The following is a 25,415-nucleotide window of genomic DNA, read 5'->3' on the forward strand; positions in this document are numbered from 1 at the left end:
TTTCATAATGAATGAATCCTGCTTCTCTCAGACCGTCGGTTATTAATCACTGGGAGAGAGAGAGACGTTCATTTCACGAATCACTGATGAGTGAAGACTCCTCATAAGATCTATTAAAAGAGATTCAGAAGAGGAGCCGGCTGTCTCCTAAATGAGGCGAGGCTGCGATGGATGGCCGTGGGGAGGGAGGCCACGTCTCGGGCCCTCCCGGCTCCACTTGGAATTCAGCCCATTTTGTCTCTGCCTCACGAGTCTTTCCATCGACTCCTCCACCGTCGGACCTCACCGGCGCCGACATTGCCGGTGAGGTCCGTTCCCCCTCTCCGGCGTTGGGATGGCCAATGAGAACGCTGTCCTCCTTGTTTGCGTAACACAAGTTGGATCCAGACCCTGCTGGTGAAACCAGAGTCAGACCTGAAGGCTTGGCCCCGGCTTCAAAGATCCGAAAGTTATCCGCGGATACATTAGAAAAAAAAGTAAACACGCAAAGCTGCTCTCCTCGAAATGTAAACAAGTTACGGCAAAGACGGATTCAACAATAGAAGCGGTGATATTAATTATTCTGGCGGCAGTGTGACCGAGACGATGCTGTAACAATGGATGTTCAGAGGAGAATAAGACTCAATGGGGAGAAGTGAAGACAGACTGAGGGAATGTGAGGCTGTTATGTGAATCTGTGTGCAATACTGGGATAGAAATATCACAACGTCCACGAGGAACGGGGAACAGATGTCCTCCGGCTGCAGTCAAGGTCGGCACTGCGGTCCCACTGAGCTCAGCGACCCGTCCAGCGTGAGGCGAGCCGCTTGCAGAGGATCTGAAGCGACCGCTAACGACTCCATTCTCCCTCGCAGGAGAAGGAGGAGGAGGACCGATACGGCAAGTAATATGCGAGCGGTGAACGATATTTAACCTCCATCCCTCTGAAGAGGAATCCTGGCACCGGGTTATAGGGGAGGTCCAGTTTTCCCTGATTTCAGACCTTGGAAAAAAAGGGGGTGGGGGGCGCACATTCCCAGACTGTTTCCCAACTCCATCTGGTTATTACTCGGCCCACTTTGCATGGAATTCTGCAGTTAATGAAAAAGCGTTTCGCGTACGGAGGTCCACGATCGAGGCAGCGCCGTTTGTGTGAACGCACCGCCGGACGTTTTGCTGCACCCTCATGACCTTCGACCCCGGAGAAAACTTCAGATGTGCAGAATACCGAATACATTTTGGAGAAAGCTTAAAAAAACAAACAACTAAAGTAGTTATTTAACTGAAAAAATAACAACATCAAACTGATGAGAAGAATTATGTTTGTGTGTGTGTGTGTGTGTATACAACTACAGAGCCTGTGCCCGACTTCCTATGAAGGGAATGTGACAAAGAACACACACCCGCTCCGGTGAGCGGCTGGGGGGGGGGGGGGGCTGTGATTATGATCAAGCGTCTCAAACACACACACAGCTGTGAGCACTTGTGTCCATTAACACCTCGCAGCAGAACATGAAAGCGACGGATCACATCTTGAAGTACCGGCGGCGTCTTTCTGATTCTCCGCTTTGCAACAAGATCGGCCAACAAAGTCTGGAGGAGGACGAGAAGCTCCACGAGCCGACCGCTAAACGGTCGAGCATGTGGAGCGGGACGGCTTAACAGCAGCCAGACGGGCGAGTGACGGACAGGTAGGAGTCAGACGGAAAGAGCACTTTGGGATGTCTGACATATGGGGGGGGGGGGGGGGGGAAACTCAAATGAAAATGTGATCTGAGGTTGACTGAGAAATAAATAAGCAAAAAGCACTCTGGTAGGTGTGGGTAGGTGTTCCTGTGTGTGTGTGTGTGTGTGTGTTCTATGTCGTACATGCTGTTAACTTCAGCTCGGAGCTGCAGCTGCCCAAAGATCCTGGAATGTTTATGGGTTTGTTTTGAAGTGCTTGTGAACACACACACACACTACTCCCCCACTCACCCAAATTAGGCTCAGCGGGTATAACTTTACACTGTTGAAGGCCATTTTTCAATTCATTAACACACCAAAGCATCAGTGTGCAGCAAAAACAAAAAACACACACACTAATTGTTATCCGTTAAAAGGAACAAACCCGGCGCCGGGTTCTGCGGCCGGTGGAGAGTCACGGCAGAGGAACTCGGTCCTCCGGTGAGCGCGGCTCCTTTATGGGTCAGAGGCCAATTCTGAGGATGCAGAAAATGTGGATTCTCTCGTTGTCGTGGAAATCAAACAACAAACACGAGCAGCGCGCCGGGCGAACGGAGGGATGCCGACACCAAAATACAAAAGGAGGGGATGGCAAGAAACCCCTCGGAAAATATTAGAGTGGAGAGTCGCTCCACGAACGGCACCAGATTCTAGTTTGGTGCAATAACTGAGTTAATGTCTCGTGTTTATCCAATATCGTCCTCTAGCTGTGGATCTGACTGCAGGAACAAAACAGAAGAAGAAATGTAAAGGTAAGGTCAGGGGACCCTTCAGGTGAGGTGGCCTGCTCGTCTCTCCTCAGCGGGTCCGTGTGCTCCGACGCTGCCGGGCCGCTCCGTGATGACGGGTCGGCCCGCGGAGACGCCGCTAAACAAATAAAATGCAAGTGTGTTAGCGGAGAGCGGCGCCTCTCTGCTCCCCTCCACATGTCGGGGATAAATCTAACCTCATTTTTCCATTAGCTCCACCAAAGCCGTGCCGGCATGCACAGCAAATTGATTTTGGATGCCTGAACCCAAAATCCCACGGCTAAAATCGGTTCTTGAAAAATCGAAGGGGCCGCTCGCCCACCGCCCCCCTGCTGGGCCGACCTGCTGCACCCCCCTTGGGTGACCTCTCCGCCTGGCCAAACAGGCTCTGCTCTGTGTGTGTGTGTGTGTGTGTGTGTGTGTTTGAGCTGAGTTCCGCCTGGCTGCTCCAGCCACCTGCTCAGGGCACTGGGGGGGAACACCCGGTTAATTAGCTCCTCATTAGAGCCAAGACAGTCTACAGTGTGCGCACACACACACACACACACCTTCAAGTGGTAGAAACTTCTGATAAAATGACATGGATCAAATAAAAAAGAAGCTAAATAAAGTGAACCAAAGCTAGACTTGAAGCCGCCGGCTCCATTAAGACAACAAGCTGAGACGAAGATTTAGCTGAAACTACAACTCGTCTTCCTTTCTGGAACCAAGGCCCTTCAGTGGCACTTTGCTCCTCTTCCTCGTCTTTCACTCAGACCCAACGCGCGCCCCCCCCCCCTCTCGTCCATCCTTTCCTCCATCTCCCGTTTCTCTCTCTCTGGATGGCATCAGGCAAAGAAAGATTTTAACGAGATTAGGCTGGAGGGTTGCCATGTGTGTGTGTGTGTGTGTGTGTGTGTGTGTGGGGGGGGGGGTGAGTTGAGTCTCGAGCTCTGTTCCCTCTCTCCGGTCCACTTCCCCACATCTAAACACTGTTATCTGTCTCCCCCCCCCTCCCTCTCCGTCTGCCTCGCTTGCTCTTTTTTCTTCTTCCTGCAGTCGGATCAAAAGGAGAGCAAAAGTGGACGACTGTTGCGCAATCAAATTATCACGGCGAATCAGGCCCGAACCGAAAAGGTAAAACAGATGCACGCTCCGCCGGGGCGGGTTCACAAATAGAAAGTGACAGATGGAACCCGCTGTGGAAAATCACCACTGCGGCCAGAAATGACAGGAGAAAAAAAAAACAGATCCTAATGTTCGTCTCCGTTCAGCGTGTGACTCACAGGAAGCCAACGAGTCCGTTGGCCACCCGGAGCGGTTAGAGGTCAGAGGTTAAAGTGAGGAGAAGAGAAAGAAGCTGGGCTCTCCGGTGACACACACCACGGCATCTTTTTATTTGAAATCAGACCAATTCGAGATTACCCTGATGACATCATTAGAGTCTTTTTCTCAGAGGGCATAATATGGCGGAGTGCCCCTTTAATTAGTCGGGAAATAATGTAGGCGTTATATATATATATATGTATATACATATATATCTACACATATATGTATATGTATATATATGTATATATACACATATATTATATATATATACACACACGTATATATATATATATATATATACATACATATATACATATACATACATATATACATACATATATATTTATATTAAACTGCCACTGAAGACCTTTAAACTTGGACTACAATGACCTCGGGGCGTGTCAGCCCCCGTCAGACTAACCACAGTTAAAGGGAGCAAAGCAATTATCACACACTCATTGTTAAAAAAACAAACAGATATTTTCTCCTCACAGCCTCTGAATTTTGCTGCCACCAGCAAAACCACACATGTGTTCTCAGGCAGCGGATCAGAGGCCTGCGACAGCATGAGAGGAGAAGAGAAGCCATTACCGGAAAACACGGGGACTTTCAACCAGAGAAGGAAGAGAAGGGTAAAGAAAAAAGGAGAAGAGTGAATCTACATGAAATAAAAGAAGAGGAGGCAGAAGGGAAAACGTCAAGCGGAGGGGTTAGCCTTTGACGAGAGTCGGTTACATAAAGGATCGAGAGGGAGAGGAAGAGGGGGGGGGGGGGGGCGGTGACGGGCACCTCAGAGGTGATTGCTACCATCTGGGGGGGGGGGGGGGGGGGGAGCATGGTGGGCTTTGGCGCGGGGATGAAACGCCACATCGCACTGCTAGGTTACACGCATCTCTCGCTAATGCACAAATGCAAGGAGATGCACACACACACACACGCACACACACACACACGCTCACAGCCTTTCGGAGTGATCCAGCGCTTTAACCCGGCTGACATCGGCGTTGTTACTCGACACTCTGCTGTCCTTAACGTTTGCCTCAGCGTGTTCCCGGCTCGCCACAGAGCGTCACGGGGGCGTCAGAGGGCCGGGGGGCCGGGGGGCCGAGGACCAACAGAGGGAAGAAACGCAACGAGCTGCAGGACAAACCGGTCAAGTGGACAACACCCTGGTGGCCAAGCAGGATAAGAGGAGGTTACTCTTGGTTCAAACGCACACACAGACAACAACGCTCACACACACCTCGTGCTTGCTGCCCGGCGTCTCACGCTAACCGCTCCAGAGGCATCATTTCATACGGCTGTTGATTTTAGAATAACATTCCTCTGCTGTGTAATTATTTAAAAGCACAGGAGGTTTCTTTTTAAAAAACACTTTTACATTCAAAGCAGTGAAGTCCAAAAGGCCCGACGGCGGTGAGCTGGAGGAACACAAACCCAAACAGAAATTGTGAGAGAGGCTGGAGGCCTTTTTTTGAAATTCTAAAATCGGCATCAAAAACCCATCTGCCCCTCATTGGGAAGAGAAATAAGGAGAGAAAGTATTTTTTTTTTTTTAAAGAGAGTTTGTGCTTCTGTGGTCTTCAGAGTTTCCACAGCTCTGTACAGATCTGAGGGCTTAGGAGTCATGTTCCTGAACATGTGTTAGACACACACACACACACAGCGTTCCCTAAGAAACCCATCTGTCAAATTCCCCTTAATTCCAGCTATAGTAGTAGAATAGTTTCCAAAAAACGAGGCTGAGCCCCCCAAACCACAAGCCCCCACTAAAGGTCTGAGGCTCGTGTGACGAGGCTTTTCGACTCCAGTCGTGTTGCTCTGCCTCCATTTCATTAGCTTGGAAGACTCTAATCACAAATATTATAGAAATAACTTGTTGGCCGTGAAATCCACATTGTGTGACTTTCCTTCAGGCGGCGACATGGACGGCTGTAAAGAGGGTCCACGCTGAACACTTCTCGGGTTGATGGATTTCATTTGAAAGGAAACACAATATCATATCACTCGTTCCCCTTTGGACTCGCCATGTCAGAACCTACGATTAAAGAGGCAGAACTCGTGGCGAGAGGCGGCGTCTGGAGACGACGCGCTCGCCTGCCAAGAGCGTCCAGTGATGTCGGCTCGGCGCACGGCAGACATTTAGGAAAGACCGGCTGACATCCGACCGGCCCGTTGGAATCGATGCTCCCGCAGATTACAGTGCAGACTCCTGGGGGGGGGGGGGGGGGGGGAACGTGAAGCTTCACAGCAACGTGTGAGGAAGCGTGAGCTCGGCTCCCGGGCACCGGGACCGACTGAGCCGGGACACGGCGATGGAGTCGCTCTACGTCTGCCGCTCTGAATACCTCATTACCCACAAGCCATCTCCCCGTCAGCTTAACCCCGTCACGACCGCACAAAAGCAGCCTGATCTCAGTCGGGCCCCTTCAGGCCCGACCTTTAACCCCAACGCCCACGGGGCCTCAGGGGCCTCACGTGGCACCTTAGAGACTCCTCGAGTCCGCGACGCGCCGCTCTTGCACTTTTGCCAAGGATAAATACTTCCAACTCGCTGCCAAGGCGGCTTTCTTTTGTGCGCCGCATCAGAGGAAAGAAGGCGGAGGAATCAACGAGGGACGCATTTTAAGAAACGGGTTTTCATTTACACCGGGGAGACTTTTTTTTAAAGGCCGTGCTGCTTCTGAGGATATGCTGGAACCAGTTCTAGGGAATAAACTGTAAAGAGGCCTTTGGAACAGAACATCGGGGACGGACTCTTTGGGCTCGTCCGGATGTGAGATCAGGTAGAGCGTGCAACTTGCAAAAGGCTTCGACGGCCCCGTATCAACACTGGGATTAGGTCATCGGAGTTGGCCGGCGCAGCCAGACTGTTTAGTCCAGGAAATGTGGATGGAAGTGACATATTAATCCTGCCGAGAAGAGCTCCACGGGGAACGGGTGGAACATTTCGGAAACAAGCTACGGGACGTTTGAAAGTGGGCGTGTGCAAAGAAAGAAAACACGGGAGGGATTTACAGGATATTGTTGTGGAAGGAGCTCGGTGCTTAATGTGTGCGTGTGTGTGTGTGTGCGTCTCTGAAAGCTGAGTAAGTGAGGGTGTCAAGCAGAGGAGAAGCCACAGTCAGGTGGTGTTGGCCTGAGAGGTTTCAGGCGCCAGAGGGCGGAGCGTTGGCTCGGCCGGCGGTCCGAGGTCAAGCTGGCGTTGCTCCTCTGGCTCCGTCTCCGTTTAACAGATCTGTCACCGTTCATGCTGAATATGATCTAATGCCGGCTCAGAGGGCAATTATAACATGTTCAAAAAACACTGTTTTTCAATGTTCTGCTCCTGGGTTTTTTTCTCTCTCTCCGGCTGTAATTTGATTTCCTTACGGGGAAAGGTTAGAATGGGGACAGTGGTTTCTAAAATGGTTTTATTTTCCCTACGCTAACACATTTTTATGACAAGCAAAATTGACCTGAATTAAGTTCCACCTATGTCTATTTAAACTACCACAAAAATGCTGTTAAAATGACCACCAGAGGAACATCCACATCGTAGAGAGCGTATTCCTGCTGAAGACACGGCTAAACCTTGCTGTATCCATTAAATTAATATACACACACCTTATATCACATTAACGCCTAATGCAGTGCAAATGTAATCCATTTACAGTAACATCAATGGCCAGAGAAATGGCTGTAACTTGACTTGGCGTGCGCTCAGAGGACGTCGGGTGACTGTACGGAGCATGTCTTGCGGTGAAGCCAAAGACACGGGCAAAAAACATTCTTGGATGACTTCGCCGTAGCGCCGTGCCAACGACTCGAGCTGTTGTCGCTCCCTGTTTAGACTCGCTCGTGAAAAAGAGTCGAGTCCAGAAATCATGATTTTGTTCTAAGCACTGGGCCGTTCTCAAGCGAGCGGAGGGGAAACAGACGGGGCTGATGGGAAACGCACGGGAGAGGACGGCCCGGTGTTCTGAGAGACGCTGCCAGAGGTCAAAGCTCGACCGCGGCGTGTTACCAGAACACCTCGCCTCGTGTGTTCTGCCTCCTCATCAACCCTCTGACCAGTCAAGCTCAGGTCACCAGTTAAATCTCCTCTTTTTCCAACTCCTTCTCTTTCCCCAGGTAGAAATCAGATTTGTTTGCCGTGTTTTTTTTACATTGACGTCCTCATCTCGAGGGCGAGGAGAGGTCACGACTCTACAAGTCATTTCTTATTTTCCACGCACTCATTGAGCTAAGAATCGTGCGGCTGGAGAAGGCTTTCCACAGATTACATTCACAGAACGGCCAACGGATATCTCTCCAACGAGGTTATTCATGCATTGCGTGTCCTCTGGGAAAATCTCTTGTGCTCTATGTAAACTGGTAAAAGTGTCTGTATCGTTTGCAGGTGAAGATAAATCGACAGTATGTTCACACCAACTGAAACATGTTAGAAGGCACATGAAGAAGGAGCGATAGCGGGGAGACTTACGCAGACACTCATTGGCCTCGTGGGCATTGGCCCTCTGCCAGGGCCGGTCGTAGTGAAAGGGCTTGCAGCGGTCGCATTCGGGTCCCTCGGTGTTGTGCTTGCAGTCACACACCAGTTTGCCTTCCTTGTCTTTCAGACAGCGCGAGCCGTGTCCGTTGCATTTGCACCTCCCACCCACCTGGAAGTCTCCCGCCGCATAGAAATAAGTCGGCAGCGTCGTTGTCACCGCCACGGGGTCGTCGTCCCTCCCGCCGCCGTTGCTTCCGGCCCCCGGCCCCAGCTCCCGGGGCATCTGGGGCCGGCTGAGGACCACGCGGATGTCAGTGACCGTCACCCAGTCCTGGAGGACGGGGCTGTTGTCAAAGTCTTTGCCGGAGGGCCGTCCGTCCAGCGTGCTGAAGGCGATGAGTCCTCCGGACAGCGGGTAGAGGTCGGTGTGGCCGTCGGTGCACAGGGCCTCCTGCTCGTTCTGCTTGGTGATGGATGCTTTGTTGGGCCGGTTGTACATGCGGCGGCACTGGGAGGAGTAGAACTGGTAGGGCACCCAGGTCTTGCCGTAGTCCATGCTCTTGTGTATGGCCAGGGACTCGGGCCGCGGGGAACAGAACTGCAGGCTGACGTACGTGATCTCAAACTTCTTGCCGAGGGACAGGGTGAGGGTCACGTTGTGCGGCGAGGTGTTCAGGTTCTCCGACTGCCAGCAGGTGAGGTTGTGCGCCGAGTTCAGGTCGGTGAGGTAGGCGGCGGGGCGGGCGCGGCGAGGGTCGGCCGCGTCGCAGATCTGGCACGTGCGCACCGAGGGCCGCTGGTCGCCGCGCTCCACCGCGCTGCAGGAGCGCGACGGAGGCCGGCCGCACGCGCTGGACACCGCCACGTCCTGGCCGAAGGCGGCGTTGATGAACTCGGGGATGCAGCGGCGGGCCGCGCCGGTGTCGTCGTAGCAAGGGTCCGGCGGGGTCTGCTGCCCCGCGAAGGGATTGGCGACGCTGTGGGCGGAAGCCCAGCACGCCAGGAGGCACAGGGCCAGCAGGCACCTCCAGGGTTGCCTCATCCTGCTCAGGGGTCCTGCGTGCGAGTGTGTGTGTGTGTGTGTGTGTCTGCACGGATGCGTCTCGGCGTGTGTAACCAAGAGTGCGTGTGTGTGACTTCCCCCGGTGTGTGTGTGTGATTGTCGGTGGAAGACCCTTCACTGCAGAGTCCTTCCTGTAAGAGAGAGAAACAAACACAAAAGGTCAACGTCAGAGACTTTTACCAGAATAGGGCATAAGATAGTGACGCTGATCTTAGGTATCTTCAAAAATCAAATCACATTGGCCCTGAGAAAGGAAATGTAATCTTGCCTTTTGTACTGTACAGTTACCAGTGACTGTTCTCACGGACTAAAAGCCTGTCAAGAGGAGACAGGGGGGAGAAAGGATGTGACCATTTAAAGAGAGACATTAGTGGCTGCAACTGACTGCATCCTGAATTTTAATGCCGGCCTCTCATTCAGCACTTCCATTCAGGTCAGAACCGGCCGGGCCTTGTGGTCATGCCTGAGCAGCGTGGCAGGAGTCACCCTCTAATCCCTGGTCACGCTGCAGAGCAGTGGACCGTGGGTGACCCCGGCCCAACCTCTGCTTTGAGAGAGTGTCCAGATAACAATCAAAAAGGGAACTATTTCTGTATATGAAGACATGGCTCTACTTTTAAGCTCTTACTGGTTTTTGCAGTGCATTTGACAGGAAATGAACCGTAGCGACACCATTGTTCCACCGGCCGACCTTGGAGGAGACGGCATTATGTTCATTCACTGGACCGGATTATTCACCAAAAGTGAGGATTATTCTCTGCATTGGAAAGAAAACTGAGGCTATGAGACCCCATTCAAGTCTTTCTAAATCTCTGGGTCAAGATATGGTACCTGGATGACATCATTCATGCTCGCAGCGAGACGAGGGGCCTCTCGGTCCCAAAGAGGGATTGAGGTGGGAGGTGGGGTGGAATACGACAGAGAAAGAGATGTTTATAGCCCAAAGCTTTTCCTTCCCTAATCCCCTTTTTACTTCCCTGGGTGTCAACTCCATGGAGCCCCCATGTGAGAACAGACAGCTGAGGGGTTGAGAAGCCACCCCGACCCTCTTGGCAAGGTATTTATTCAATGACAATGAATCCCACCCACCTCCTCACCCTCAGCCTCCCCTCCTACGCTACAGCGGCCCTCTTCATCTCGGTAGAACAAAAGGCCGCCTCTGTCTCCACTTCAGAGCGGGGAGGGCAGGCAGACGGATTTAAGAGGAGTCGGAAAAACAAAAGTTTGGTTCTTTTCTTATGCGAGGGGTCCTGAGCTAGCAACCCTCGAAAAGGGCCCAGTGGCCTGGCAAATAGGAGCCCTCCTCTGTGCTCCAGTGCTTAAACCCAGCCATGTGGCCTCTTCTCAACCACAGGCTGTTAAAGGGAAATAGTGTGAGGGAATTATACGGAGCACAAAAGACAAGAAACAAGTGGAAGTACGACTGCTTCTTATGTCAATCCTAGAAAACAGAAGACAATTTAAGATGTCTTTTCAAACTTTCCTACTTCATTTTTTTAACTAAACTTAGGATAAAGAGATACGTATATATATATTTCCCGACTTTTCAGCATTATTGAAAAAAAAACCATTACTATTACAATATGTAACATGTGAAAAATAGATCTCAACGCAATGGGCCAGCTCATAATGATTGGAGGGAGAGTCGGCCGTGATCAATGCGTCTGAGGACGGGAGGTCAGTGGGCGACCAGGAGGGGCTCAGCAGCCCAGGCACTCCATCAAAAGGCTGGCCGGGTGAAGCTGGCGGCCCGACGCCCACCGGGGAGGGCATGGAGAGGCTGAGAGAATTAGCAAGTCATTAGCATCCGAGCCCCGCTTCCATCAGCAGCGTGTTCATCCAAGAAAAGAGACAGTGGGGAGGCTGTGGGAGGGGGGGGGGGTAGAGAATGATGACAGGTGAGGGGGGGAAGAGAGGGATGTCTTGAGACTTAGTCGTTGATGGGCATGTTGTTGAGGGAGACAAAGTTCAAGAGTTTCTTTGTTATTTTTAAGGCAAGAATCTACTTGACAGAGTTAAGAGACTGAAAAAAGAGGACAAACGGGCTGAAGGGAGGAAGAGTTTCAGAAGATGAGAACTAAAAGAGGAACACGAGAGGGGGAGAGAAACGGCGAGGGGCACGACAGTGATGAAGCAGAAGGGACTCGATGGAGGGGCGAGCGGGACGGAGACGAATGGAAGCCGTCGGAGAGAGAGAGAGGGAAAGTGACGGATCGAGGGAATGAGAGGGGGGGGAGATGGAGAGAGAGAGGGAAAGTGACGGATCGAGGGTATGGGAGGGGGGGTGGAGAGAGAGAGAGAGAGGGAAAGTGACGGATCGAGGGAATGAGAGGGGGGGATGGAGAGAGAGAGAGAGAGGGAAAGTGACGGATCGAGGGAATGAGAGGGGGGGGAGATGGAGAGAGAGGGAAAGTGACGGATCGAGGGAATGAGAGGGCGGGGAGATGGAGAGAGAGGGAAAGTGACGGATCGAGGGTATGAGAGAGGGGGGAAGAGAGAGAGAGAGGGAAAGTGACGGATCGAGGGAATGAGAGGGGGGGGATGAGAGAGAGAGGGAAAGTGACGGATCGAGGGAATGAGAGGGGGGGATGGAGAGAGAGAGAGGGAAAGTGACGGATCGAGGGAATGAGAGGGGGGGGAGATGGAGAGAGAGAGAGAGAGGGAAAGTGACGGATCGAGGGAATGAGAGGGGGAGAGAGAGAGAGAGAGGGAAAGTGACGGATCGAGGGAATGAGAGGGGGATGAGAGAGAGAGAGAGAGGGAAAGTGACGGATCGAGGGAATGAGAGGGGGAGAGAGAGAGAGAGGAAAGTGACGGATCGAGGGAATGAGAGGGGGAGAGAGAGAGAGAGGGAAAGTGACGGATCGAGGGAATGAGAGGGGGGAGATGGAGAGAGAGGGAAAGTGACGGATCGAGGGAATGAGAGGGGGAGATGGAGAGAGAGAGAGAGAGAGAGGGAAAGTGACGGATCGAGGGAATGAGAGGGGAAGAGAGAGAGGAAAGTGACGGATCGAGGGAATGAGAGGGGGGATGGAGAGAGAGAGAGGAAAGTGACGGATCGAGGGAATGAGAGGGGGGAGATGGAGAGAGAGGGAAAGTGACGGATCGAGGGAATGAGAGGGGGGGGGAGATGGAGAGAGAGAGAGGGAAAGTGACGGATCGAGGGAATGAGAGGGGGGGGAGATGGAGAGAGAGAGAGAGGAAAGTGACGGATCGAGGGAATGAGAGGGGAGATGGAGAGAGAGGAAAGTGACGGATCGAGGGAATGAGAGGGGGAGAGAGAGAGAGAGGAAAGTGACGGATCGAGGGAATGAGAGGGGGGGGAGATGGAGAGAGAGAGAGGGAAAGTGACGGATCGAGGGAATGAGAGGGGGGAGATGGAGAGAGAGGGGGAAAGTGATGGATCGAGGGAATGAGAGGGGGGGGAGATGGAGAGAGAGAGAGAGAGAGGGAAAGTGACGGATCGAGGGAATGAGAGGGGGGGATGAGAGAGAGAGAGAGAGAGAGGGAAAGTGACGGATCGAGGGAATGAGAGGGGGGGGTGGAGAGAGAAACAGAGGAGACAGATAGAGGTGGAGGACTGCATTGGCGTCTGGACTCTGGATGACTAAATATGGTGCGGCCCGTGTGCCGCCGGGCCTGCTGGGAGGTTCTCGCGGGGTCTGGTGCTGTCAGACGAGCGCGTCGGCTAAACAGAGAGAGAACAGCGACGCGCGGTTTCATTCCTCTGATCGGACGCCATCGCCTCGCAGCGAGAGTCAAAACGCTGCAGCAGCGCGGCGCTCTGGCGCGGGTCTCTATTAGAGAAACGAGCTCGCCACCGACGGCGTCGCCAGGATGGCAGCACAGCGGCGAGCAGCTCGCTGACCTTTTGAACCAGGAATCGGTTCCAGGGAGGAAACTCTTCGCTTTGAGCGTCGCCGGCGTGTTTAACAAGGGGGGGGGGGGGGACATCGTCTTCCACTAAACGTGCTTAAAGGAGCAACAGCTGCAGGCGTCTGTCTGAAGAAGACCATGAACAGCACACAGAAGGGCTGCCGAGTGGGGGGGGGGGGCACAAACTATTCCTCTCATAAACGAGGGATATCAACTTCCAATCAGAGTTTTCATTCCCATATTGCGACTTGTCCACATTTAGATCCCGTAAAGCGTCGTTAAAAGAGACACACGCCTCGACACACCGCTCGCCCCCCGGTGGCCGAGCTGCCGCAGGAGCCAACGGCATCGGCCATCCATCACTGCAACATTCCTCTGTGGATTAATGGCGAGGAAAATGTACTTGTGGCGACGTGCTATACGGCTACGCTACTGCGGCGTTGAATAATCTGCCCGTCAGTAATGCGGCCGCAGTGTGGGAACGGAGGAACACATGCGGAAGATTCCTGCAGGAGAAGTTTCGCCTCAAAGACAAACGAGGCCGTCAATGGTCTGAGAGAAGGTAGCCGATGCAGGGCGAGAGGAAGAGTATTACATGAAATGATTCAATTCAATTCAGTTTATTTGTATAGCCCAATTTCACAAATTACAAATTTGTCTGCTTTAGCTTCTTACAAACATCATCATCCTCCCCCAAAAAAACACAACGGACCACCAAAAACTCAAATAACCAACAATCCTTCAAAAAAGGAAGAAAGAGGAGGAGAGAGAGCAACAGAGGAGGATCCCTCCCTAGATGGACAGAATGAATGTAATGTGTACAGAAGGACAGATTTAGAGTTAAAATACATTCAATGATATGATGAAGAGTGTAAATAGTTCATAGTAGGCATATTCCACGATGATAGACCACCATCCGATCCATCAGGCAGATTGGGGAGGAGGGGAGGGCGGCGTCTCAGGAACAGGGGCGTAGTCATGAGAGAGCAGGAGGCAGGCCATCCCAGAGATCAGGAGATGGGATAGCCGTCTCATAGGGGGGTCCGATGACCATGGAGAAGGAGAAAAAAAAAAAAAGGAAGAAAGTAAGTTAGTAGCGATTGATTGAGAGAGATCATCATGATGAAAGAAGAAAAGGAAGAAAAGAAAAAGATGCATCCTACCACCCCCCTAAATATTCCAGCGGCAGCAATAAGCCTAGAGGCTGGACCAGGCAAACCTCTCACAGCCCTAACTGTCAAACTGTCAGGGAAGGTCTCTCTTCAAAAGAGGTGACTGTGTCTGCCTCCTGACTCGGACTGGTGGCTGAAGCTGGTGCCTCCGGATAATAAAAAGCTGCTGCTGCTAACCAACTTTTTTAACCTAACTACTTTTTTTAAGTCCTAGGCATTTAGTTTAGTTAGCTCTCTAGTGAGTGTATAGTTAAACACGTAGCTCAGATGAGCAATGCAAAGCAAGTAATCCTCCTTGAAGGATAAGAGAAGAACTTTAAAAGTGATTCTGATTTACACAGGTGATTGCAGTTGTGTTTAGTGCAGGTGAGATGCAGCTAGTGCAGGTTTTTTCTGAGAGAAGTGATGTGATTTCTTTCTTGGTTTTAGTGAGACTAAGAGAGCATTTGGAGAGATTAGAGCGGGATGAGAGCAGTTTATGCAGTAAGCCTGCTAAACGCTCAGTGCAGTTTTCCAGTCATCTTTTTGAGACAAGATTGATTTTTTTTTGCATCTTTTTGCCTGAGATGAAGATGATTTTGAAATATTAAGATTTTTGTGTCCGTCCAGTAGATGAGATTCAAAGTTAAAGGACAGAAAGGCGATCAAGGGATCAAGATAGAGCCAGTGTTTACAGAATCCACATCATGACGTACAATTGATCTCTTCACCAGATAATACTGATTTGAAATGCTCAGTTTGGATTAATTTTAAATTTTTGCAGTTGTTTTTTATCAATTTTTTGCAGATCATCCATTTTTTTGTTATTGTTTTTATGTTGTTTCTGGTTTTTTGATATTGGTAGTGTTGGTTGCATCTGCATAGTAATGTTGAGTTAGTTTAACATAATAATGTAATATTGCCCAAAAGGAAGCATATAGAAAAAATAAATTCAGCAACAATAAAGGTAAATAAAATTGACAATATTGGTGGGTGCACGACGTGACTGAGGCACATGGTTAAAAATGGTGCGATTCGTACAATGCCAAATAACTTAAATCAAATTAGTAATGTGTTCAAAAAATGACTGCTCCAGTCTCTGAAAAAGGACTGCTCCAACAGTCACAGGAGTCGGATGTCATGGTCAAGGTCTAAAGACAGGAGGAGTCTTTCCACCAGTGGCAGAGAGGTCTGGTGTTCTCTGCCTTTAAGGGTCATTTGTGTGGGTTTCATTTTGTAATGTGATTGAAATTTCTCAAATAAACTATTATGATGTAGAAAGTCGCACAACTGATTTTGACCACTTTCTCAAAATCTCTTGAGAGAGGAGAGGTTAGAGAGATCGGTCTGTAGTTTAGGCCCAACTGGATGGGATCCAGGCTTTTTCAGGAGAGGTTAAAACAAGCCACTTTGAAGGGAGTGTGAGTGGCCTGTGTAGGAGAGAGACATTGATAATATAGAATAGAATCAATTAAGGCAAAAGGCAAAAAACCTTTTCTCGGGATGGGGGGGGGGAGAGGACAGGTGAGAGATTGGTAGACGTGAAACCGTAAAAAAATAAAATAATTGGTCAACGTTGATAGGAAAATCCCTCCAAATATACACCAGGCAGGCAAGCGGTTTCCACTCCATTGCACTTGAGATTAGGTTGAGATGGGCAATGGATAATCTTGTCTGAAAATCTTTTCATTAAGTAAATCTGTTCATTAAAGTATTAAAAGGTTGGGTTTATAGGAATGCTCGGCTCCTGTGTGACTCTCTCTCCTGTGCCTGGCTGTGAAGAGAAAGAGACTGTTGTTATTTTTTATTTTTCTATTATATTGATGAGTAATAGGCTGCTCTGGCAGTAAGAGGCTTCTATGTTATTTGTTATTATCTTAAGAACTATGTAAAATTCTTCTTGAGATTAGTTTTTATTCTTGATCAATTTGCGTGTGTGCTTTTTCTTTTTTGTGGGTCTGAGGGGTTAGGAGCAAACCTCCTCTTCCTCTTCTCTCTCTTCTTCTTCAGAGGGCCTCTCTCCAAGTGTCATTCTCAGAGAGAGAGTGGCTACTCCAATCAACAAGATCAATCTCAGTTAGACCACTAAAGTTGACCCAGGAGTCCTCTGTTGATGAGAATATTATCATCGAATCAAAAAAAAGAATAAGAAGAAGAAATTTAGCTACAGCACTGTAGATTAGACATCTAGTTACTTTGACTAATTGTTTTAACTAATTAGGTAGTAAGTAAAGTTTCAAAAATTATGAGGTTTGTGGTCTGACAGAAGATCTGTGGGAAAAGAAAAGAGCAAATGCTCAATGTCAAGAAGTAAGAACAAAAGAAATCAATGTGAGCCAAAAGGCTAAGCCTGGTGTTCTTGGTTTCTGAACTCTCTGGCAGAATCAGCAGGCACAAGGAGATGAATCATCAATGGATCATTCATTATCAACAAGATATATCTCCAACCAAATAAACTTTAAACTTTAAAATTCTGAATATATATAAACACTGAAATTATTAAAACTAGATATAAAGAATGGCTAAATGAATATAATAGGTAATGAATCTGATGTGATGTATCTGTTTGTGTTTTTGGATGTGAAAGAATAAGAATGAGAGATTAAGTTTGGTTGAAGAGGTTGGGTGTATTTTCATTTGAAAACGATTCAAAGATAACTGCTACTCCACCTCCAATGGCTGCACTCGGAGGAGAGGACCTCGAGGAGCAGAGATTCGAGAGATTCGATATTCTTCAACATTATCTCAGTCATCATGTTTCAGCCAGGTTCTAGGTGGGAGCAAATCATTCAGTTATCTGATTTCAAATTCATAACATAATCATTCAGTAACACAGATTAGATTTATTTGACCACCCATTTTAAATAGACCTTTTAATAGACTTTATGGTTATAAGACCACTATTATGTTGTACTTTTGTTAAAGGTTATTTGTTTTTTATTCTTTTGATTTATTTAAGTTTAGTTGGACAGAGGATGGGTCTAGAGTCATGAATGGAAGGGTGGTAATCGGTGTTAACTAAGAACAGAGAAGTTCCAAAACTAAACTGCTTTCCAACAATCTGATCCGGACCGTCATCATAGAGTCCGGTGATCAACTCATCGGTATTAGAAAAATGAGGTGGGGCTCCGTCCAACGTGGGATGATCCGTTCTTTTAGAGGGGGTTGAGGAGAAGAGGCAGAGAGAGGCATAGAGACAGAGAGAGAGAGAGACAGGGTGGTCCCGTGGTTTCGGCAACGTTTTTTCAGCTTCTCCCTGTCACCGGGAGATCATCTCATGTTGAGTTGTCCCTTTCAAGCGCGGGCTTCTCTGTCAGAGTTCACAGATTAGGAAAACAGAAGTCGCTGAGAGGCTTTATTTGGCTTGGGTGTCGAGGGGGGGGGGGGCGCCATGGGAGGCGAGGAGAGGGACAGCTGAGCCACTTAGTAGATCCCAAGTGGGAGCTTTTCACACCGCTCTGGAGAGCTGGCGGGGCGGCCCCACTAAGACGGGGCCTGAATGGGGGTCTCCGAGGTCTCCGAGGGCGCCCCTCCTGGATGACAGCAAGCCGAGGCCAAACCGGCTCCCTGCTGTCCCTGCAGCCGCGGTACAGTAATCCCTGGTGGGGTTATTAGTGGCTGCCCACCACCATGAGGACGTTCTCATGGGCTAACAACAGGACCACCTCCACTCTCAATCTCATGATAGAAAGATGCATTGTATGAATATATAAAGGAACAGTGAGAGCATCAAAGTCCCGTCCCCCCCCCCCCCCCCCATATACACTGACTGCACAGTTTGAGGTTCATGATGACACTATCCACCTAAATAACGCCTCAACTCACGTGTGTCTAATTCAGAGATCACATCCGGGATTATTTGTATTAATCAGTTGATTAAAAAAAAATATATATACATATATATAAATAATATATATTGAAACTTTTTATTAAATAAATTGTCAACAGATTACCAGATTCATTTAGTGTCAATTGACTAATCAATTAATTGAGTAATTATTTTAGCACCAATCACATCATTACCATCTGTATCCTCTTACACACACACACTATAGTTAAATAACCGTGTCCAGATGAATCAACATGACTGACAGGCCTCAGGTAACAGGGGTCAGAAATTAGTGGCCTGAATTCCACTTGATGGCCGTCTCCACAGCGGCGACGACGATCCTGCTGTTTGTGTAAGCTTGCATGTGTGTGTGTGTGTGTGTGTGCGTGTGCGCGTGTATGTGTGTGCACGTGTATGTGTGTGCACGTGTATGTGTGTGCGTGTGTGTGTGCGCGTGTGTGTGTGCGTGTATGTGTGTGGTTCTGAGAGTTCCTCGCTGGCATTCATTAGGGCTCGAGGAGGAGGGGAGGAGGAGCAGGGAGGGCCGAGGGCAGGAGGGGGTCAACGCTCACAGCTGAGAGCGTCATTATCCGGGGATCACTGACACGGTTTGAAAGTCTGCTTTTTTGTTGTTGCTCTTATTCCAACCTTTGGAAACGCTTCCCGAACTAGTTGCTCTCTGTCAGCGGGGTAATAACCCGATGACGCATCTCCGGATCTCAAGTGCTCGTCGGACTAATCCCAAAGCAAAGGATCCAAAAAAGCATCATAAAACATTTATATGAAATAATCTCTGCCTTTCCATCTCTATACCTCTGGCAGAAAGAGACGCCGTGGGGAGGAAAGCAGAACGCCCAGTGGAGGAATGCAGCAGCTCCTGTGGCCAAGCCCATTCGGCTGGCCCCGGCTCTGTGAATCAACAGAACCCGATCCAGAACCGAGCAGGAGGAGAGAGTACAGGTGGGATACGAGCTCGGGCCGATTCTCACTAATTTAAAAAAGGCAGGACGCTGTACTCCGCTATAGCGCTCTCTTTATTCACGCGAGTGTACACTTTAATCCAACATGCTGATCGGACAGGTTGTGTATGTGTCTGTTAACGAGGTGTTCCGTGAGGTCAGTGCTGGTGAGAAGGAGGAGGCGCAGGGAGGAGGAGGAAGGACATGAGGGGCCGACGGTCCTACACAGCAGTGACTCATACTCTGGGTTAAGCCGGGTTCATTCGTGAGACGCAAGAAAAGAATAGAAAGGGCTCTGCGTTTCATTTTCATACTGATTTGATGTCCAGCACATCCGAACGTCGTCGTGTTTTCTGTAGCAAAAAAAATGTCTTCAGTTTAGTTTTCAATCAGAAAAAGTGAGAAAAACAACGGAGGCAACGCACCAGTGGGATGCCGAGTTACGAGCCAGATTTCCTCAAATTAAACTGCCATTAAAACCACTTTTGGGGTCGTCCCACTAAACGTCAGTTCCGAATGAATTAAATCGCAGAACGTCGCCGTGAGCGACGCGAGGAACGAGTCGTGCTGCGATGTCGAGCTGACGGGAGTAAAGGGACACGAGTTCAACGATTTATAGCCTCCGATGTTTTCACTGTGATCCGCTTCCACATAACAGACATACTTCCTCTACATGTGCCGTCAAGATGCGCAGAGAAAGGGATGACACACACACACATGGCAGGCAGAGACACGGCTTCATTCTCAGCGTTTAGAGGCCGTGCGGCGGTTACCGCGACGATAAAGACGTGCAAAGGAAATGCTGAACGGTTGGCGTGTGCCGTTCTGAGAGAGTGGGTGGACCGAGGGCCCGATTGAACATTTCCCATGGACCCGAGCGTAGCCCCGACCGCAGCTATGCAGCGCTGCGGTCGGACAGGTGAGGTGGATACGAGAGGAAGTCGCTCGTTGAGATGGAAGGATTTAAGGAGAGGTGAGCGCTCCTCCGAAGCCCTTTGAAGGCTGGCTGCGGTAGGCAGAGTCGCGGTTTTCCTCAAAAGCCCCCCTGACAGGAAGACAGGCTCTCTTTTTTTTTTTCCATTGCTCAAGAGCAACCTCTACCCCACAGCCGAAAGCAAGGACCCGCTTTGAACTCGCAGGGGGAAAACCCACAAATCATTTTATTAAGTGCTTAGAATACTCGCACGGTTGCGTACATGACACTTAAACACACACACGATGTTGACGGACCAACACATGCGCTCCACCGGCCCATTCCCACACAGCAGACGCTTTGTGTGAGGGACGCCAGAGCGCATGGCTCATCAGAAAAACTCCCTTTCCCCTCTTCCTCTCCTCCGCTCATTCTTCTGTCTCGATGGTCACGTCAGCGCAGGCCGGCTGACCTTTCCCGAAAGGTCGAAGGTCAGCGAAAAAAGGGTAAAGTACCCATTCATACCGATAAGTGCCTTCACTGGCAGGCTGACATCATTAGTCTGAGACTTCCAAAATATTTTGAAAAATAAGTGTGATGTTTGATGTGATTAGGCACAAATACGGTGGGTAACGACGTCCCCTCGATACTTTTTACTTTCCCCCTGATCCTTAAAATCAATCAGGAGGAATCAGCTGGCAGCTCATCACGTCTGAGAACTCAGAGTTCGCCATCAACACAGAAGACGTCTACTGTGTGTGTCCGAGTCGCTAAAGGATACTGATAAGTGGACCACACACACACCCCTCTGCATCTGGATGAAATGTGTGGCTGACACATCCAGGCCTCGCAGGGAGTGGCAGGATGAAGCATGGGAAGCGTCGCCCCTGGATCCTCTTCACACAGAGAGACGTCTCGGGCGTCACGCTGACGAACGACAGGTATTTTAACAGGAAGCGCGAGCGCACACACACCCAATTTGTCACTTGTAGAGAAAACACTCGGCCACTTAAGACCGCATTCTCACCTCTTTAGAGGAGACAAAAAATGTGTGAGTTTGTGACTGAGTGCAGGCGGGGTACTTTATCACCACCACCATATCCAGGGAGAAATACATAAATCATATCGGGGCTGGAAATCACCCATAAGGGGAAGAACATCACATTTCTACATTAGAAATTGAGTCGTATATCACAACATTAAACTGAGAGTGGAATGAGGAGCCAGAGGCTAATGTCGCTCCAGAGAAACATCTGTATAATGAAAGCTGATCGTTCTGATCTCACCGATCCACAGCGGGTTCACGAACAGAGCTAGTTTTTCAGAATTGGCTCGAGGTCATGTGTTCAAAATGACAAACGATTGACTAAAAAAAAGGTTATGGAAACCCAGCGAAAACCGAAAGGGAAGGAGTGGAGGAAATAGAGATTACTTTGAGTGTCGAAGCCATCGAGAGAAAAATGTGTTGACTTTACTGGCTCAGTTGGACGGAGCCAAGAGTTCAGAGGAGTCCTGCTTTTCCAAGCAGGAGAAAACGATCTGCTTATGTTACTGCAGCTTTCTCCATCTCAATTCATCCGCTTTTCTCATGGGGTTCATGAATACCACACACACACACACACACACTAGGAGTGAATCAAATCTGCACTACGTTGCCTTGGATTAGCTTCCACATCATGTGCCCTCAGCTGCTCCTGGCTCTACCTCCCTCAGTGTTATTGATGGAAGCAGAGTATGATGCAATTAAATAACGAGGATTTATTTGCAAAAACAGGGAAGCAAGCGCCAGATGAGCTGCGCCCCGCTTTCCCCGCACGCGTTCCACTCAAATGTCGGCCGGTTCGTCAAGTGGCTGACACGGTTTCAGTGTGCAATGGGGGCAGACTAAGTCGAATGAAGGAGCTGAGATAAGCAATGTGTGTGTGGGACTCTCACCTCCAGGCTTGATGCTGCATGAGATGAGCTGAGAGAGTGCATCCTTAATGGGATGTTTTCCTGTCACACCTTGACCAGTCAAACAGAGCTCATCGTCACTTCAACCAGAGAAGCCATCACTTGACATTCTGCTTTTCTCTTTCAAAATTGCTGTCCAGCTTATCTTCAATACTTCTGTTTTTTCACACCAATGATTGTTTTCAGTATGCAGGTTGATGGCGTTAAGACGAAAAAGGGAAAACATATCAGAAGCGACGCAACGCATTTGGAGACTTGGCCAGGGTCGTGTGGAGGAAGTCGGGAACCGAGGAGCGCGCTGCTTGCTTTGGCATCCGCGCTTGGCTCCGGTTCCACGTCACTCTCAAAGCTCGCTGGCTCCGGATAGTCCACCTCTTGTACATCGTATTAAATCCTCGGCGCGGATTGTTTTTCTTGCTTTTTTCCCCTCTTCTTTTTTTTCTTGCTCGTGCCCCACGGGGCTGAAGCTGTAAACTGAGGAGGCTGACACCTGTCTGCGGCGGCGAGCCAGCGCGCCCCGCTGATTCAGTGACCAAACACACACTTACAGTCACACGACCTCAGCCTATAATGGAGTAATGACAGTCATTGCCTTTATGCTAAACAAATGACAGGTAGAGCCTCATGGACAGCCCGTCACAGCGCGCGCTGGGAGGCACTCTCTTCGTTTCTAAGACAAGACGTGGTGCGTAAAATGGGAATCTGCTCCACGGTAACACGAACAGTGAATGAGACACTTACCCCAGGGTCAAGTCGGGATGGTCGCCGACTTTGAATAAAAAATAAAAATATGACGTCCCCCCGAGACGCACACACCAATTAGCCTGAAGGTTGTCCCGCAGCAGACATTGTCCTCTCCAGACGATGAAGTGGCTCGTGCGTCGTTACCACGTGAAAGAGAACCGCTTCGGCCGAGAGGAGGTGGACCACTGCGCGCGCGCCCGGAGCTCACACCGACTGAACGCCGTTTACATCCAAAGGTTGTAACGCGAGCCCGAGGTAGGCTACTCCCCGTTCAAATCAATCCCAGATTTCCCCCGACCGTGTATGCGCGCGCGAGAGAGAGAGAGAGAGAGAGAGAGAGAGAGAGAGAGAGAGAGAGAGAGAGAGAGAGGTGTCTAGATATCCCACTGTGTTCTGGGTTTTGTTAACTTAAGTTTCATTTTACCTGCAACTTGGTGATGCGTATAATGTACTTGTGTCGCCAAAAAACGAGCAAACGAACAGACACACACACGCGTGCGCGGGCACACGCACACTTGACCAAACGACCGCTTGCTTCAACATTTGTTCTTTCTCAAATAACTCAACTGCTCTCACTTTTACAACAGATACCTCCGCCGCGTTACGGACTGGTTCTCCCCGGGCCGCCGGCTCTAAATGCCCCGCGGCTCGCCGCCTTCACAGGCTGCCATATGGAGTTCGTAATGAGAACACGACGGTGAACCTGTAGCAACAGAGGAGCCTTAGCGGGGCTCCGGGGCCCGCAGACACGAGGCGCACATGTTAGCATTTATTAACCCAAATAATAGGAGAACACATTGCATCCGATGTATTAGCGTATCGCCTGTGCGTCAAGGCGGCATCAGTGTAACGGTTTTATTAATGAGCAATACTAAAAGTAAAGCATCAATTTAAATATATTATTATATTGTGGTTGCATATGAGCATGGTCGTGTGTGTGTGTGTGTGCGCGCGCGAGAGAGAGAGCTTCGTCTTGGCACAGGAAATATGGCCCTGCGCCTTCGGCCATGACAGCAGCACATTAACCCATTAACGGTATTAATATGGCTGTACGCCCCCCTCTCAGTGTGGAGGGTAAAGAGCAACACTTGCATCTGGTTCGTTATGATGAATGTTTGCAATTTCATATTGCCCATCAGGAGAGCGGGCGTAAAAGCGCGCTGGAAAGGTCACGTGGTTTACACGGGGACATTATTTTTAATTAAATGTTAGCCTCATGAACCCCATTAGCCACATAGACACGACATAAAGCAGTGGGGGGGCATAAGTGGAGACATTAATATTGATATTGTCTCAGCCAATGGGAGCCGACGAGCACAATATTGTAAACGCGTGTGGAATAATAACATGTTGTAAAGAAAGAAAACACTCACAAGGCCACAATCCGCTTTATGCATTCCGTTCATTGACACGCGCAGCGCGCGCACGCGCCGCTCTCGGTGTTATTGCAGGTGCAGCTGGTCTACCGACGGATCATTAATCGAGCATCACGGCCGATCACCTCCCGGCTCCATAAGCTGATCAGCATTCCTCCTGTGTTTGCTGTACGGTCCTCTGGAGGGTAACAGCCCGGTCCGGTCCGGCTCGGCTCGGCCCCGGGACCGAGCTGCGCTCCAGTAATTCATCTCAAAACAAAAGGCCGTTTAAATATGTATTTAAACCCCGCGGATAATTTAGGATAATAAAGCATAATGGCGCCCTCCAGGAGAGCACACCTGCAGCCGAAGCTCATTAACGCGGCAGTGACGGAACCGAACGAAGGAGACGCCGCCGGTTAACGGGCTTAAACACAAAAGGGGAAAGTGGTGCCAACTTCATTAAAAACAGGCCACAATTAATTAAATGTAATCAAACTCGAGCCAAAATATATAACACGTGCGAGTTAATGTAAATAATTACAGCAATAGTCTGATCGTGAACACGTGACGCATGTTCTCCCCACCATGCCAGCAGACTGTTAGTGGTATGACTCTTTTTCCTCTCCCCCCCTTGTTCTTTATGTCTATTCTTCCTCACTGTAATTCGCTTTATGCTGCATTCCTTGCATATAAAAGGTGTCACAATAAAACATGATTAGTCCTTCTTATTCTCTTATTCGTCTGAACGCACTTCATTTAAATGCTCCTCTCCTTGACAATTAAATACAAATATGTTCATTCACTGACACATGAGTCTACATTAGTTTTACAATTAATCTTCATTATTGTCTTCTATTTGCATTCCTCCCCTGGTGTTTATTTATATTCCCCATAATATCAACTTCCTGAGATCTCACAGTGATGCAACACACACACTACCATCATGTGCGTGACGTGTTTTCAATCACAACCCGTGCATGCTTTCAATACATTTCACCAACTGAGTTTCTTAGAATTGCACATCTTGAGTGCAGTAACACACCAACACAATGAAACAGTGCCAGCTTCCCTCAGGTGACAGTAGAGTCCACGTTCACGACGATTCTTCATCCACTAATCTAGTTAGAGTATCTCTCCAATTACAACTGGGGGAGATTAGACTCCATTAAAGACATCATGAAAGAAAGCCAGGCTCACAGCAGACACTCACTCGCTGTCAGGAGGGGTCGAGGCGGGGAGCTCTCCTCGGTGCTCTTGGATCTGGGGATGTGTGTCTCCAAAACAAGCCTCAAGTGGTCTGGCTCTCGGCGTTGGGCTCCCTGCGGCGGACACCC

General features: G+C 49.5%; 1 protein-coding gene across 2 annotated transcripts in view; it reads right to left on the minus strand.

Annotated features, from left to right (window-relative positions):
* The window catches only part of ntn2 (netrin 2), a 41,976-nt gene extending 16,561 nt beyond the window's left edge, over window positions 1–25,415 (minus strand). Inside the window, exons 1-2 of one of the 2 annotated variants that reach the window (XM_056430295.1) lie at window positions 25,292–25,415; window positions 8,227–9,429 (exon numbers count right to left, since the gene is read on the minus strand). In XM_056430295.1, the coding sequence (XP_056286270.1) occupies window positions 8,227–9,277 (1,051 nt within the window). In that variant the 5' untranslated portion in view covers window positions 9,278–9,429; window positions 25,292–25,415. Of the gene's footprint in view, window positions 1–8,226; window positions 9,430–22,720; window positions 22,956–25,291 lie in introns of those variants that run through there. The other variant, XM_056430294.1, reaches the window with a different exon arrangement.

Source organism: Pseudoliparis swirei, chromosome 13 (genome assembly GCF_029220125.1).
Source record: "Pseudoliparis swirei isolate HS2019 ecotype Mariana Trench chromosome 13, NWPU_hadal_v1, whole genome shotgun sequence".
NCBI lineage: Eukaryota > Metazoa > Chordata > Actinopteri > Perciformes > Liparidae > Pseudoliparis > Pseudoliparis swirei.